At 49.2% G+C, this 15,889-nt stretch overlaps 1 protein-coding gene across 4 annotated transcripts in view; it reads left to right on the plus strand.

The window, feature by feature from the left end:
- Positions 1-15,889, plus strand: part of LOC100119203 (neurotrimin) — a 265,784-nt gene that overhangs the window by 236,053 nt on the left and 13,842 nt on the right. For all 4 annotated transcript variants that reach the window (XM_031931958.2, XM_031931957.2, XM_031931955.1 and 1 more), the window contains 2 exons: positions 8,345-8,428; positions 14,761-14,864. In XM_031931958.2, the coding sequence (XP_031787818.1) occupies positions 14,769-14,864 (96 nt within the window). In that variant the 5' untranslated portion in view covers positions 8,345-8,428; positions 14,761-14,768. The remainder of the gene's footprint in view (positions 1-8,344; positions 8,429-14,760; positions 14,865-15,889) is intronic.

Consider the following 15,889-nt stretch of genomic DNA (forward strand, 5'->3'; position numbering starts at 1 on the left):
GTGGCGGCAGCGCGGCGCGCCAGCGATAGTGCAATCTTCCGGCGATGTCGCGTTTTCCGACTGGCCGATTTTCCCGGCTCGAAACTCAGCGCGCAGCATTGTTCTCTGCTCGTAGCTTTTCATTCCAGTCGCGCGGTGGTTCTCAGCAGCTGCGCACACGTGCTCTCTCTCTCTCTCTCTCTCTCTCTCTCTCTCTCTCTCTCTCTCTCTCTCTCTCTCCCTCTGCACAGCGCCTGGAAGGCGCATCGTCAGCGCTGCTAACTTCCCAAGGCCGGTCGTATTTATTTATCTCTTTTTTTCCCATTCCGCGTCAACGGCCTCATCCTCGAATGGACGTTTTTATAAATCACTAGAGTACAAATCATCTTTTCAAAGTCGGCGTCAGTTGTTTCGGGGGCGGGAAAATTGATTTTTTGATTGTTCGTTTATTTATGCAAGGTATTAAAGCGCCACTGTTCGAATATTTTGTTGATTAAAGCTTTTTTCTCGTGATTCAATTTGGCGCCCTCTCCGCTAAACCTTGAGTACGCGCTGCACAATGGATATTTTTCGTATAATTTTAATCGCCGAGGAAACAGTGGCACGAAGTACTCTAATTGCACTTTAATCGACAAAAAATAAAATGAGCCGAGCTGCAAAGGTTTGCTCTTGGTTTAAAAATGTATCCTCTCTCATCCCTCTAACTGCTGATTTTAAAAAGATTTCCTTAATAATTGCGTTCAGATTCCCTTTTTACCTTCAGAACTCACTGGTTTTTATTTATAACTTCACAACTTAATTATCAAGGATAGCATATATTCGGATGAAATGTTGCACTCGCGACGTGTGGCTACTGAAGCAAAAGTGGGTCATTCATAGTTTTTACAATCCCTTACCAGAAACGTAACTCAATTATATGATTAGATAATGGGTAATCAAATAGTCAACTTCCGATCAATGCAACTACGATCTTTTATAATTGGATGAACCAATAAACAAGAACTCTGACGTGACACACGTATTTTTCCTTTTCTTGAAGAAAAGAATATCAACTACGAATAACGCAGTTGTACTGCGAGATGGCGAGATCGTGTAATTGTAAGTAACTCGCGCCAGAAAAAAGAAAAAATGTACATTCGCATCGATCAATTTTCGATACTCGATAATACGCGATGGACCTAATGAAATTTTTCATATACGAGCTCCCTATTAGCAAAAAAGTAATTTCGCGTTCTCGTTCGATATAATATCTAGGGATTTTAATTCGTTTTCCGCTATATCCTGAAAAGGACTGCATAATACAATTTAATACACTGACTTTTATAGCATCGCCAGAATAAGATAGGACGAGTAAATAAATACACACAGCGCATAAACAGTCGGCGTAAAATGAAAGCGCGCGCGCTCTCGAAATCGCGGCTAAAGCCGCTTGCACTCATGTAAGATGCTGTTCAATGATACAGGTTATATTGCGCATTTTTCAGACTCGCAAGCCGAATGAATTATGGAAAAATATTTACGGGACAGCGAAGGTATTATTTCGCCCAGCACATACCTCCCCCCTGTGAAAAAGTATCAGCGGCAATGCGGGCGTCCCGATAAGCTCGCGCATTTTCGCCTTTTCTTAAAGCTCGCCAGCTTTACATTGTTTCGCCCCGAGTGCCGGCGCTGCTGCCGCTGCAATATAAGTCGGGGGCCCGTAAACGTTAACGGCCGCTCTAAATGAAAACATTATCATTCATTGTATGGAGGCTCGGCGCGCTCGCGCTCCAAGGAATATACGGACGCGGGAAAGAGAGCGCGAGAAGAGCCAACGCGGCGGGAGAGAGAGGGAGATGAGAAAGAAAGCTCAAGGGCGCATGAAAACACTTTGACGACAAGCCGCGCCAGCTAAACGTAAGTACATGTGTACACGGAGGTGGGAAGCCGTGTCGAGGGGGTCGCGTGTGCGTGTGTGCACTTGTCTTGCGCAGCGAAAAACTGAAGAAAAGCGAAGTAGCGGAGACCCGTATCAAAAGTACCATTGCGCGCGCGCCGGGAGAAAAGCCAGCGCACGCTGGATAAGCGGGTTTGAAGCTTTCGCCGTTGGAATATGAAAATAGAGGCGCGCAAGGATTTCCCTGTTGCTTATTTTCTTTTGTTTCCCCCGGCCGCCCACTCTCTCTCTCTCTCTCTCTCTCGCTCTCTCTATCTCTCTCTCTCTCTCTCTCTCTCTCTCTCTCTCTCTCTCTCTCTCTGCGTGCGCTGTGTCGCTTGTGCACCGCGAACACGGCTGAGGGCCGAGGAAGCGCAAGAGAAACAAGCGCTTTAGCCGGCCGTCGCTTTTTGCTCGCTTGTTGTTGCACACACACGCGCACGCGCACGTTGAATTTTCTCACGCCCCCTCTCTCGCTTCCACAGCCCGCGCTCTATGTAAAACAAACAAAAACAAAGAATCGGCCGTATAAGCGCCGAGAACGCGTGCTTACATTACTTACCCGAGCTTAGTTTTAATTATAACGCGCTAAGCATAGCGTTTTCCCCGCAGCTTTGCTCTGTGCGGTATATGTATATATACCGATAGCGCTAGAATACGTACAGCCGTATGTATATGCGTGGGTGCAGGCGAATCATTGGGATTCGTGCTCGACGCGCGCTGCTTTTATCGTGCGGCTGGGATTTATTTTTGCGCAGACCTCATCGTTGACGCAATCGGCTCGTTTTATTTACAAAGCCGAGGTGAAAGGCTCGGCCTCCCCGAAAAATCGCCGCTAATCCTGGCCAACAAAATGCAGCACGCGGGGAGTCGCAAACGTTTAAACGACGCGTTCCGCGAATTCGCGCGCATATAGCCGGCAGCGCGTGTGTGTACAGCGTGTAGGCGTATACGGGCTAACCGAGCTGCTGCTCCCCCCTCTCCCTGTGTCAATATAAATGTAAATGTCATTGGGAACTACGCGAGCGCATATATTGAAAGTCCCGCGAGGACGATTGCTCGCTGCGAGAAGAATATTGCGGACGGTCTGCAGGGCCGTGCGCGCTCGGGTATATACAGGACGTTCCACCGCAATTGAATCGCTCCGCGGATTCAAATTTATGACTGTTTATAAGGGCGAGTTGCTTCTTCTCGAGCGCCGATGTTCAACCCGTGAGAATCGCATTTTCTCCGAGCGCAAAGAATATTCGTTCGTTATACAGGGGCCAAACGCGACCCGTCTGCCTATACGCGGATTGTTCTACTTGAAAAACTCTAGCTCGGGATTTTTCTAATCACGCGCGACAATATTGACTTCGAAACTCATCCGTCCAGCTGAACTGTCGAGCTACCCTCTCATTTGTGTAAACATTTGCTTTTCATACATAAGCAGCAAGCAAAACGAGACGAGCTTTACCGTTGGCCGAACCGTTCGCTTCGAAAAAAAATGCGTTTCACTCCAATCTGCTTCCCGTTGATGCATCCCTCGCTTCTGGACTTGCTGCCTGCAGTTCGCAGTAATTCTGTAAAAGTGAGTGATATACCCAGCAGCTCTCGCTCGCTCGCTCGTTATCGTTTATTTTTTTCGACTCTCGTTCGCGCACTAGTATTCTCTCGCCGAGCGCGGAATATTCTTCCCTCGCGCTCGCGCCGCTGATATCAGCCGAGTCGATCCCTTTTTAACGGAGACAGATGACCTTTATCGAAGCGTGCACTTCGAGCTCGAGTGTATATCTCCGGACGGTACTGCTGCTTTCGTCAGCGATGACATTAAAATCGATCCTTTTTGTACTCCTACACTCCACCTCCTGTTGCTCTGTACATTTCGTTTTTCTCCGGTGGTTATTTCGTTCGCTCTCCGTGTACAGTGCGTAATATTTACCGGCGCCGATCGCTGTTTGCATTACCTCGGACAAATAGAGGCGCAATTTCGATAATCGAATTTTGATTAATCGAACCTGTTTAATTTTATTCTTTAAATATTGGCACCGACGATTAATCCTGACTGAGTTTTCAAAGGATTTTCACATTTCGCACATAATGAACCTTATTCCGGAAAATAATTATCGCGCTTCAAAATTCGCCTGAAATGGAAAATCAGAGGAAGATTATCGTGCCAAATCCCTCGTTAGGTGACCGTCTGCGTGTGTATACTCGTGCGGGCTTACAATTTTACAGAAATAGCTATGAAAATAGCTATGTCGATATAATTAGAATACTGAATATTGTACGTCAGAAGGTAAAAAAAAATGTAGAAACATCGAACAGCTAATCCTATCCTATCCTATCGCAACGCAGACAGCCTTTGAATTATTAATCAGCCAAGGGTACTCAGAATATTGAAAGCACATTAGCGAAAGTTGCCCGCTCTTATCGATTAAGCTATATCCGCTTTCTACTTCTACTTCCGCCGCGGCGGCCGGCGGGCGATATAAAAAATTAAAAAAGACGGCCAGAGCTGGAAATGAAAACCGTTGAGGAAATCCAATGATCCGCGCTGGCTGGTCTTTTTTGCCAGCGCTAAGAATCGCCGCAGTTAGCTTCGATGAAAAGTGAAACGAAAGAAAAAGAAGAAACGGCTCCGCGCGCGCGCGCGAGCAAGAGCAACGAGGCGCTCGGAACAGAAAGAGGGAGAGCTGCAGGGCTCCGTACCTTAATTTAAAAACTTGCTCGCTCGGCAGTAGCTACGGCAGCACACTGCATTCCTGTTAAGTTTTCATTTGAGAGAAACGCAAGCCAGAAACATTTGCCAGAAATGGAATACTGTCATAAGAGAATGGAGCGGATAAGGGGACAGGATCAGCTCTTTGCAGCTTGCAGCGAGCCTCGTGCGCGAGCGCGGGTTCTCGCGCCGACTTCCTTCCTTCCTTCCTTCCTTCCTTGCACAGCTTGCATGCGAAAAACTCGCCCGTAGTTCTATTCGTACCCTTGTGTGTATGTGTGTGTGTGTGTGTGTGTGTGTACGTCCCTCTGCTTTCGCTCGTTTTCTCACTTCCATAACCGTGCGATTCGTTCGATAATTTGTCGATCCTTGTACAACATCGAGATTGGGGACGAAAGAGCACGCGGAACGAAATCAGCGCTTCCGTCGGCTATACCTATACAACTTTCTTCTTGGGTAATCTTGACCTAAGCTGCTCTCCCGGCTTCGCGCCTCTTTCGCTTTAGCTCCGTTAATTACATACTTCAGCGGATGTATATTTTAAAAGTTTGAAAAATAAATTATTCAACAACTCCTAAGTATATTAAATCGCGTCATGCTGCAGTGTATACGTCTACATAAGTAATTGAGAGAGAATAAAGTTTCGCTCGTTGCATGAATCATCGGAGGGGGGTTTGAGGAAAAGAAAAAAATTAAGCTTCCTTTATTCTTGTAATTTAAATCAAAAGCAAATTCTTAAGAGACCGCGCGCGCGCAGGTTAGCTCGGTGCTCGACTGACTACTTTCTCATTCTCTTCTCTTTTTCGCGTTTTAATCCTCAAGGAATTTTATCCGACTCGTCGTTATTCTCTCCCTCTTTCTCTCTTGCTTCCCCTGCGCTCCCTCTCTCTCTCTCTCTCTCTCTCTCTCTCTCTCTCTCTCTCTCTCTCTCGGCTGTTCTGGTCGCAGCGCGGCACTTGAATTAGTTAAAGAGCCTATCGGAAAAACGGCGACAGACCGGAACGAGCCAACTTCTGGGAGAAACGCTCCTCCGGGTGTATGTAAAAGCTACCCAGCATTCAGGCGCCTTTTACCGGCTTTACGTCTACATACGTGTGTCCGTCGGAGCTGGCGCTGCTCGTTTCTCGGCAGCTTAAGCTGCACTCAAACTTTTACTTCAATTCCAAAACGTGCGCGCAAAAGACTGCCTGGCTATTGCGGCGCTGCAAAACAAACTAATTCTGGAACAAGCCTCACCGAATGAAGGTGAAGAAGCGAGGATTAACAAGTTAATTTGGATGATAGAGAGGAGTGTTCTTGATCTCCTTCGCACTCACACACGCTCGCACCGCATTGTTTTCCCCGAGATAAATGCATTTTTGTATTAAAGGGAATTACCTCGCGCGCGCGAGCGTCGCGTTGATAAAGCGACTCGCTCGGCGAACGCATGTAAATTTATGCAAAGCCAGCCGTTGTGCAGTTAACAAATCTTCCTCCCTCCGCCGACGACGACATCGTAAAGCGCAGCTGCGCATATGATCGAACAAATAATCAAGACGAGCCTTTTTTTAAAGATGCTCCCGCCGCTGCTCATAACACGCACGCAGAGGAGAATAACAAGGTGCGATAAATAACGTTTAAGCGAAAAAGATTTGCGCTTTCACGGCTCCCCGAAAATCCCCCGTCTATATGACAGCTTAGCGGGCCATAAACTAAACACAAATTGTATGAATCGTCGTCGTCGCGCCGACGTCATAGCCGTCGCTCGTTTTATCCCCCTGACCGTTTTATCGAGTGAGTTATCACGTGGATTTCTCGCATAATTGAGTGCTCTATGGGCCGGCTAAAAATGCTCTCTCGAATTTCGACGGGCTTTTTCCCTTCCCCTACTGCGTCCCTGATGCGTGCGCAGGCCATTTTAGCCGGCCGCGTGAAGCATCGCGTGGCCATGTTCGACCGCGAGCCCGGGAGGAGCATCGGTGTAAGAACATTTGTTCTGGCGCGGACTCGCGAATATACACTGTCCCGCGCGGTTGAAAAAAGCCGCCTGTCCTCGGAATATTCGCGTATGACGGACGCGCGCGGGAATTCAAAGACGAGGAAAATTTGTCAACGCTCGCAATATCCCACTGTTTTGCTCGCGTTCCCGCCTCCTCTTCCCTGTCCGTCCGTATTATAGAACTGCGCTGTTCGATATCCTTGATAAATAGATCGAGGAACTTTCCCCTCTGCGATCTGTTTAGATGCGAAAGATAAATCGAAGCAGCGGTAAAGGATTGAGCATTCAGATATCCGAGCCGCTACATTACTTGCCGCGAGTATAAAAAGATCGAAGGGGTCTGTACCGGCTGGGGATTTCCAACCCTTCCGACTTACACATCCACACGCGCAACACCGAAATGGGCAAACAATACGTCGAATTATCCAATTACGGCGCTGGCAGCGAGTATTATGAATTCTCGGCGCGAGGAGAATCGCGAAATTTCGGGTCAGTTGAGCACAATGAGCGCCCGGGTCCATATAATACAGCCGCGCGACGACACTTTGTGCAACTCGGCGTATTCGCGATAAGTATTACGTCGGGGAGAAATCCGAAATTCACACAAGGCTGCCTGTCGCGCGTGTGTGTATGTGTGGGTATATTGTAGAGCTTCTTTAATCTCGAGCGTCCGCGTGTACGTCAAAAGGAGCAGCGGCTGCGCGAAAATAATTTCGCCGCGGAAGAAAATCACGACAATGGCTGACTCGCTTGTGAAAAGTGCAAGAGCTCCATCGTGGGTCAGCCGTAGCGGCGACGTTATGAATAAAGAAGAACGTGACGGGAGTGCACACGTGTGTGTGCGTGTATGGGTGTGCTCCGTTGCCGGGGATTTGTGCATGTGCGGGTATACACAACGAAGAGGGATAGGAGAGAGAGAGGCCGCGAGTAAAATATAATGTGCTGCACTCGCGGCGAGCGACCACCGACAAAATTCCATTACCGCATTTATACTGCTGTGCTCTCTCTCTCTCTCTCTCTCTCTCTCTCTCTCTCTCTCTCTCTCTCTCTCTCTCTCTCTCTCTCTCTCTCTTGCCTAGCCCCGGGACCAGCCGAGCCGCGTATGTATGCTTGATGATATGCGCATATTGGAGGAACGGGGCCAAATGGAAAGAAAGCCGCACGGTCTAATGTACATCATGCATATAGCTTCATTGTTTTTTTCATCTTTTTTCGACAAATAGCTCTGGACCGACGAGACTTTGCGGCTCTTCCATTTCTGTCCATGAGCGGCTGCACCAATAAAGCTTGCTTGTAATATTAAACGAGTCGGACCGCGCCGTCTGAAAATAGCGCGGAATTTAATAGAGAAAGCTATTTATCGATTATCTCCAATCTTTTAATCTTCACCACTCTCGTTTGCGCGCAGAGCTGTCAGCTGTGTTGTCAAATGCTTAATTTTTTCCCAGCAGCTCGCCGGCAATTATTCCTCTCTATTTCTATATAGGTGCATATTACGTTACGCGCGCAGTGAAAAGCTCTTGGCGCGAAATGAAGCCCGGCTGCCGCGTACGTATAGTATATCAGCGGCGTGCAATCGGCGAATTTCCGCAGTGCCCTTTGATTAGACGCTGCACGCGCGGATTGAAATTAAGGCCCGCATGAGGAATCAGCCCGAATGAGCGTGTGCTCATTAAGCCCCCTTCTCGTTCCAATTTTTGCCCTCTCTCCCTCGACGAAAGCTGTTTCGCGTAAAAATAGCTAATCGCACCGTCCGTCTTTCTGCTTGCAGGTCGCCAGGCCAGGAATTTCCAGTTTTACGGCAAGAATTCTAATCACCACGTGTCACACGACGTCTCGACACCGGAGGAAAATGGTAAGCGGATCGATGTCTGAATTTTTTATTCAATCGCGCGCGAGCGGCGCTGCGATTAGGCGAAATCACGAATAGCTTGTCGCCGGCGTAATGGAGCGAAAGAAGACTCGAGCTCGCCGGCACACACGAGGGGCTACACACATCCGTTCCCTATCACGGATCACCGGAGAGTCAGGACTTGTACAAGTTCGGGCACTAATAGTGGCGGCGCGCCTAAGTTTAACTCGAGTAAATGCAAATCTATGGTGCAATTAGGTACCCCAGCGACGACCTTCTGAATTTCTCACGGACCGCTTGCTCTGCGCGCACGGCGAATCTCGGCCTCGGAGATAACTCCCCCCGCGTAACAATTTGCGGCGAGAGGGACGCAAGTGGCAAGTAGCGTCGACAGCCGAAGCCCGTCCCTGATTTTCCGCGAACAAGCATCAAAGTTGTGCTCTCCTATCTCGCTCACTCTCGAGCGTACGTATATAGAGGGGGGCGGCCGAAAGTAGATAGAGCCAAGCGAGTATAACTAAGCCGCGCGAGACGCATTCGGCGGGGGGAAGACGGAGTGCTCGGACACGCACATGAATATGAATGAGCTGGCCCGTCCCGCGGCCAGATATAGAGATGGAGAGAGAGGGAGAGAGAGAGAGAGAGAGAGAAAGACTGGGGGATCAGAGCCTCTCAGGTACACTGTATGCCTCGGGGCGCGGAGAGATCGGGCGCGACGAGCTCGGAAAATAAAATAATATTCGCCGGGCGTGCCGCCAAAGTCCCGCTACTCAGCCTGAAACACACGCGTACCGCCGTATCATCGAGTGCGCGCTAATGTGTTTGTCCTCGAGGATTGATGCAACCATACATGGATGGGTCAGTTGACACGCGCGCTGTCTATTGATTGTGAATTATCCGCAGCTGTGTGTGTGTGCGTTGTCGCGTGTCGATACCCCGCTTTCGTGCGACTCCTCGACTTCCGAGAGAGTATATAAGAGAGCTGGGTTATGGGTATATAGGGGGCCACGCGAATGCGATATGTTTGGGGAAGGAGATTATAGCGGCTCATTCAGCTGTCTTCGGAGGGGGCCGATATTTCAGGAAAATCGATGCGCTTTCGGCTATTTCCAGTCGAAATATAAATACGCTGTCATCGGCTCAGGGACTACTCTGCCGTGTCTGTCTAATCGATCATCGCGAGAGAGTGAGAGACCATACCGGGAAAATAGAGTATACAGTTGCTGAATCAATTAAAAATTCAATGAAACGCCCGACACGGATACCGCAAGCGCGCGTATAGTTGGCCGACTATTCCGAGACTTTTCTCATTATTCCCCGCTCCAGCGAGTATCACACTCTTATATATTCGGCTGGCCGCGTCGTCCCTCTTCCGACGAGCAGCAGCCTCTCTTGCGCCGGTAATAGCGGTAATTTTTCTAGCGTTAATTTCATGCAAAACTTTGCAGCTTCACCGAGTCGCTGGCCTTCCCCGAGCTATTAGTCTTTTTGGCCGAGAGCTGCGGCTTACATGTATCATAGTGTCTGGCGCGCGCGCGAGAGAGAGAGAGAGAGAGAGAGAGAGAGAGAGAGAGAGAGAGACAGAGAGAGAGAGAGAAAGAGAGAGAGAGTATAACGGCCGGAGGGAGAAGGAGAGCATAAGCGACGCGTTTTTGCGCGGAATAAAGAAGCGAGGCGCTAATTCGGTGTACATTCGCGAAAATGATATACTTCTGATTCGCCTATAACCGCACGGTGCGAAGCGAGGCAAGAGTGCGCGCGAAAGTCATGGGATATTCATTCGGCTCTCAGTAGCGGCGCGATTTTGTTTCAAGCCCTCTCTCTCTCTATCTCGAGTTATATAGCTATATAGCCAGCACTCGGCGGTCGGGTTTGCGAAGCGTTTAGCGCCGACGCAGCTCGCACAAATACATTATAGATACGGGTTAGCAGTCGAATAGAGATCGCGGGGCGAGCTCGGCGACACTAATGCAAAAAGGGGGAGAAGAAGATGAGCGAGCAAAAGTCGCCGAGGAGTGGAAATCTCGGGCTTTTGATAAGGACGCTTTCACACTCCTGGATTTCCATGCTTTCTCAGATTTGCAACTCCGCCGCAACTGATATCCCCGATCGGCGGTATAAAAACTCAAACGAGATTCTCGGCTCGATCCGTCCTGGCGAAGAAGTTTTACCTGCTATAAAGGTACACGCAAACGTCGTTATAGCTGCTCTCGACGCACGATCAGCTACTGGCTTTTTCATCGCGTCTTATTACTCGGAAATCCTGTCTCATCTCTGTTGGTTTGTCAGCGTTGCTCATTTCGGCTGCTCAATCTCTCTTTTTTTCTCTCTACGGGATATCCGAAATCCGCGCGACGGGTCTGTATCGCAGCGCTGTGTATTAGCAATAACTCTACACCTCGACAATCGAATACTTTTAATATCAGTCGTCGATGTGTACCGCACGACTGCCGCAGCTCGCTCAGTTTTTAATATCGACTCCGATAAAATGAAATATTCCCTATAACCTCCTTTCGGGCTCCCTCAGAAACTCGGGCGTATAGCTATGTTCGTGTACAGCAGTGCACGGCGAGTCGTATCCTTCCTCGTCCTCCGAAATGTCTGCGTACATGCATGTACACACATACACGCGGTGCTCCGAAGACCGTGATTTCACCGTCTACTAGGATTGCTTAGGTACATATCCATCCGCAGCAGTGCAGCGGTGGCGCAGAAAGAGATTCTCGTTTCTTCCTTGCGAGACCTTTGCTTCTCTCTCTCTCTCTCTCTCTCTCTCTCTCTCTCTCTCTCTCTCTCTCTCTTTCTCCTTTCGTCGCGCTACGCTGTACTCCTTTGTACCAATTCGCTGCGCCATTGGATGGAACTTTTAGCCGAGTCGAGCTCGTCGAGCGCGGCCAACACTGAAACGACGCGCCCAGGAACAATCGTCCTTCGGACCGGCTATTTCACTAAAAAGACGCTAGTGCGATCTCCAAGACGACAAAATCGTCTTGGAGAAGCGATTGAACGCGAGTCGTTCGACTCTTTTTACTCACTGCCTTTGACGTCGCTCCGAGATCCCTTGTCTCATTCTTTCATCTCGTCCGCGATGCGCGCATTCAGCTGATCCAAATCGTTCTTTAAATATCTCCCTTTGCATATAGCGTTAAGCAGGAAATAATCCGCAACGTCGCAATGAGCGAAGTTTGATTTATGGACTTCTCTTTCTAAACTTCGCATCTGCACAGTCGAACTTATCGCGCTTATTATGTAAACGCTTCGGATTGTTCTTTATATAATCAGTCATTAAATTCAAAGGCTCTGTTTAAAGAGCGCAATTATATAAGAATTTAGCGTCGTAATAACTCGATTGCAATTCCCAAGTATTAAGCGCGCGAACGCATTAACCGAGTAGGCGACGGCTTGATGTTGTACTCTGTAGTTTGCGCCAGTGGATACAATTAACGAGGCTTGCGCTGTGCATATAATTACGTGGTTTCCACTCGACACCTAGATAATAATGTTGATGCCTACAGCAGCAGCAGCGGCGGCGGCAGCGTCAGCGGTGAAATTTAATTTTTAGCCGTTTAAGCGCGTTAAAAGTCTGAAGAGTCGAAATTTCTTCGCTGAAAGGATAACAACAGTGATGATGATGCGAATAGCAAGTGCATAAGTGTATTACAGATTCACAAGAAGTAAAACTTGTAAAAGCATATTTTGCGAAAACAGAGGGAGAGAGGCGATGATCCTCTGTACGCGCAGCCATTACAGAGGGAATAAAATAACTCGTGTCTCTCGGAGCTTTGAAAAAGCAGCGGATATCAAGAGCAAAATATTGCGTAAGAGCAAAAGACTGCACGCGAACACGAAGCGAGTGCGCGGACGGACGGGAAAGAGGTCAGCGTTGTGCGAAATAATATCTTTCCGTGTTTTGAAAACTTTTATTCTCTTCGCTCCCATTAGATTGTCGGCGCAAGCTCTCATGGAACGTTAATACAATCAGTTTGCCAAGTACACAAACAATGGCGTTCACGTACAGCCGCGTGTACACATGCACACACGTACACGTGTACACACTGTCAGACAGACTAGGAACTGCAGTGAGGCCGCTCGCGCCCGCAGATCTGCAGCGACTAGGCGGCAGCGAGCCAGAACACAGATTTCATTCCCAGAAACAGTGCTCGCTCGGTCTTTCTCCCTCTCTTTCGACCTCTCCAAATTTACCTTTAAAACGTAAGAATTTAAAACAACAACGGGCTGGTCCGGCGCGCGCCCGAGTGGGGATCGGAGGAGAAAGACGATAGAGGCAGTGAGCGCGGCGTGTTTCGCCAAGAAATTGAATGATAGCCATCGCGCGAGCGCTCGCTGCCGACCCTTTTCTCTCTGCCTCTTGTTTTCTTCTCTCCCCGGCTGAACTTTATCCTCCGCCGCTGCCGCTCCGCTACTACTGCTCTTGTCATCGACGGCGGGAGGCCTCGTCCGCGCGCGGCTGTGCAAACATGCGCCGCCGTCGATGCAGAAAGAGAGGAGTGTGTGTGTGTGCGCTTTCGCTCGCTAGCTGGAGCTACACAAAGAAATTCACGGCTCTAACGAGAATCAATCGCCTTTGAAAGCCCCTAGGAGGGATGAGCGCAAAAAGAGCGTGTCGGCAGGGCAAAAGGAACAAGCTGTAAAAAGGGAAAGAAAGAGAGGGAGAAGAGCATAAGAGGCTGGACAAGATGGATATACGCTATGAAAGAGGGACGAGTGCGCCGGGCGTGCCGGAGAAACACACACACACACACATAGCGCTCTGCCTAAGCGGATGGACGCACCGGCGGTTATCCCGAGCAAAGGGCAAGAAGCGTTCGACGTAATTTACTTTGGCTTAAATCGTTCTTTGGCCTGGACCCCCGACTAGTACGGACTTAAACCTACCTAGATCTACACTCGGAGACGTGCACCGGCGGCGAAAAACTACTGCTACTGCTGCTGCTTCGAGTCGATAATCTCGTTTGGGATCTCGCGCGCGCTTGCTAAAACGTTAATGCGCGCGAGAGGCATTCGGCTCTTGACAGACAACTTTGTCCTCTCTCTCTCTCTCTCTCTCTCTCTCTCTCTCTCTCTCTCTCTCTCTCTCTCTCTCTCTCACATACACACACTGTGTGCAGTGCAGCGAACTATAACGTGTACGTTTTATCGATTTGGCCAACGCGCGCGGCTCGCTCCACACTTTTCGCAACAGCCATTCAAATTCACCTACTTTCAGCCGCGTGCGGCCTGCATCAGCTGCAGCGATAATAATCTGTTGGGGCAACCCTCTCTCGTAGACGGCGTATACAGCGCCGAGTCTTTATTAGAATCTACCTACTCCGCGGCAATTTATAATCGATAAACTCCTTTAATTCGGCCGCAAAGCATTTGTTTATAGAGCTAATAGAGCCGGTAGCGGTTTGTGGAAGCGGAGCCATCTGACTCTAGAGTCGAGGGGGGAGAAGGGGTGACGGAACGAGGCCAGAGCGGGCTGCGAATAGCGCCGGGCTACGGTAGGGCGTATATAACTCGCAGGTATGATTAGGTTAGAACATGCTACACACAGCGCCAGGTTCGGGGATGGCCCGGAGAGCTTAATGCCTATTCGGCTATATCCACAGAGCCAAATTCGTATCCATTAAAGACAGTCGTTATGTCGCGCTGGTGCAGGTGGTAATCCATCGTATTCCTCCCCCTGCACACTATATACATACGCTATATATCGACTCGGCTTCAAGTGTGCAGCCCCTGCAGTTCGGACTCGCCGCTTTACGCGTGCAGTACAACCTACCGCACCTATGTGTTTGCGCGCGCATTTATATATGTATATAGACATTCCAGCGAAACGTAAGTCACTTTCGGCCGGCGAATGTACACGATCCGCTGTAGACAAACAGCGCAACGAGCCGCTCGAGCGGCTTTAATCGCGCATTTGTTATTAGTTAGCTATAGTCGACAGAGCGAGTCAGAGGCAGCTCGATACGAGGCCGTATCTTTGTCTGGCGCTTTCACCGCGCGAACGAGCTGCGAGGCGGAGGGAGAGAGAGCGAGCAAGCCAAACGCGTGTCCCAGCACTGAATGTGCAGGCTCAGGCCGCCCAGGTGCACTTTACGATCTGTCGACTGTATATTTTCCTTTGTAAAATCAATAATCGGCCGGAGGCTGCTTTATGCTCCTCGTAAAACTTTTATTAAATTCTTCCGTATAGAGAGCGAGAGAGAGAGAGAGAGAGAGAGAGAGAGAGAGAGAGAGAGAGAGAGAGAGAACCAACCACCTCTTTTTATTAACGCCTCGCGCATATAACAACTCTGTTTAACGCTGCCTTTTTGCTTTCTCATTCGCAGATTCGCAGATGCCCATCCTGGCGGAGCCGATACTCAACGTCACGGTCAGCGTCGGCCGGGACGCCCTGCTCGCCTGTGTCGTCGACAACCTGCGAAATTACAAGGTACTGTGCGCACCGGACAACCCTCTAACGAGCCCAACCTGCCCTAATTACTCGCTGGTATCGCTTCTTTTATTCCTCTTTCTCTCTCGCTCCCCTTTTCCGCTATCGCCTCACACACACACACACACACGCACACCTTTTTTCCCATTTCCACACCTCGCCACGCGGTAGTTCGAATTTAATAAGCGCGATCGCGTTTCGTTGTTGACCGGGCATAATTTAGCAGCGACAGCAACATCGCCATTATTAAAATTTTCTTAGAATTTCGAGCCGACTCTCGCGCGCGGCGTTATTTTAAGTGGAGAAAAGTAAAATTCAGAGAAAGGTCTTTTAAAAAAGTTCTAACCCTATTAACTTTGTAAAAACAAGTTATGCGCGCGCACGGCTGTTTAAGAAAATTTTTTCAGCCCACGGCTCGGAGAGACCCGGAGCGCTTTTACTTTGAAACCTAAATAGATGCGCGCGCAGTACGTAAAATAATATCGCGCAAACAAAATCCCGAACGTACAAGCAGAACAGACCCGCATATATGTGTGTGTGTGTGTATATATATATATATACATATATATATATATATATATATATATATATATATATATATATACACGCATTTAACTTGACGCAAAACTAACGAGCTCCTTTTTTCCAGACGTACACCCGGGCCGGCCGGCGAGAGTGAAATAAAGTCGAGTTGCTAATGACGTTTCCGGCTACGCGCGCGCGTGCGTTTCGCGAGAAAAAAGTCAACAGCGTGATAAAATAAAGTGAAACGAGAGAAACAACCAAAAACGCGCGAGATCTTAGAGCGCGCATAACAGGTGGCATCGCGACGACGAAGAAGTGCAGGTCCGGTCCTCGGGATGGACCAACGCATATAGGCGCGAGACGAGTCGTGCGGTGAAGAATGAGATGAAAGCCAGTATAGCTCGCGGAGAAATCCTGTCTCTCGGTTCTCGTGGAGTCGACGAGGCCGCAAAGAGGGACTGCGCCGCCGACGAGTGACGTAGACGCGCGGAATTCCCGGG

This window comes from Nasonia vitripennis, chromosome 5 (assembly GCF_009193385.2).
Source record: "Nasonia vitripennis strain AsymCx chromosome 5, Nvit_psr_1.1, whole genome shotgun sequence".
Taxonomy (NCBI): domain Eukaryota; kingdom Metazoa; phylum Arthropoda; class Insecta; order Hymenoptera; family Pteromalidae; genus Nasonia; species Nasonia vitripennis.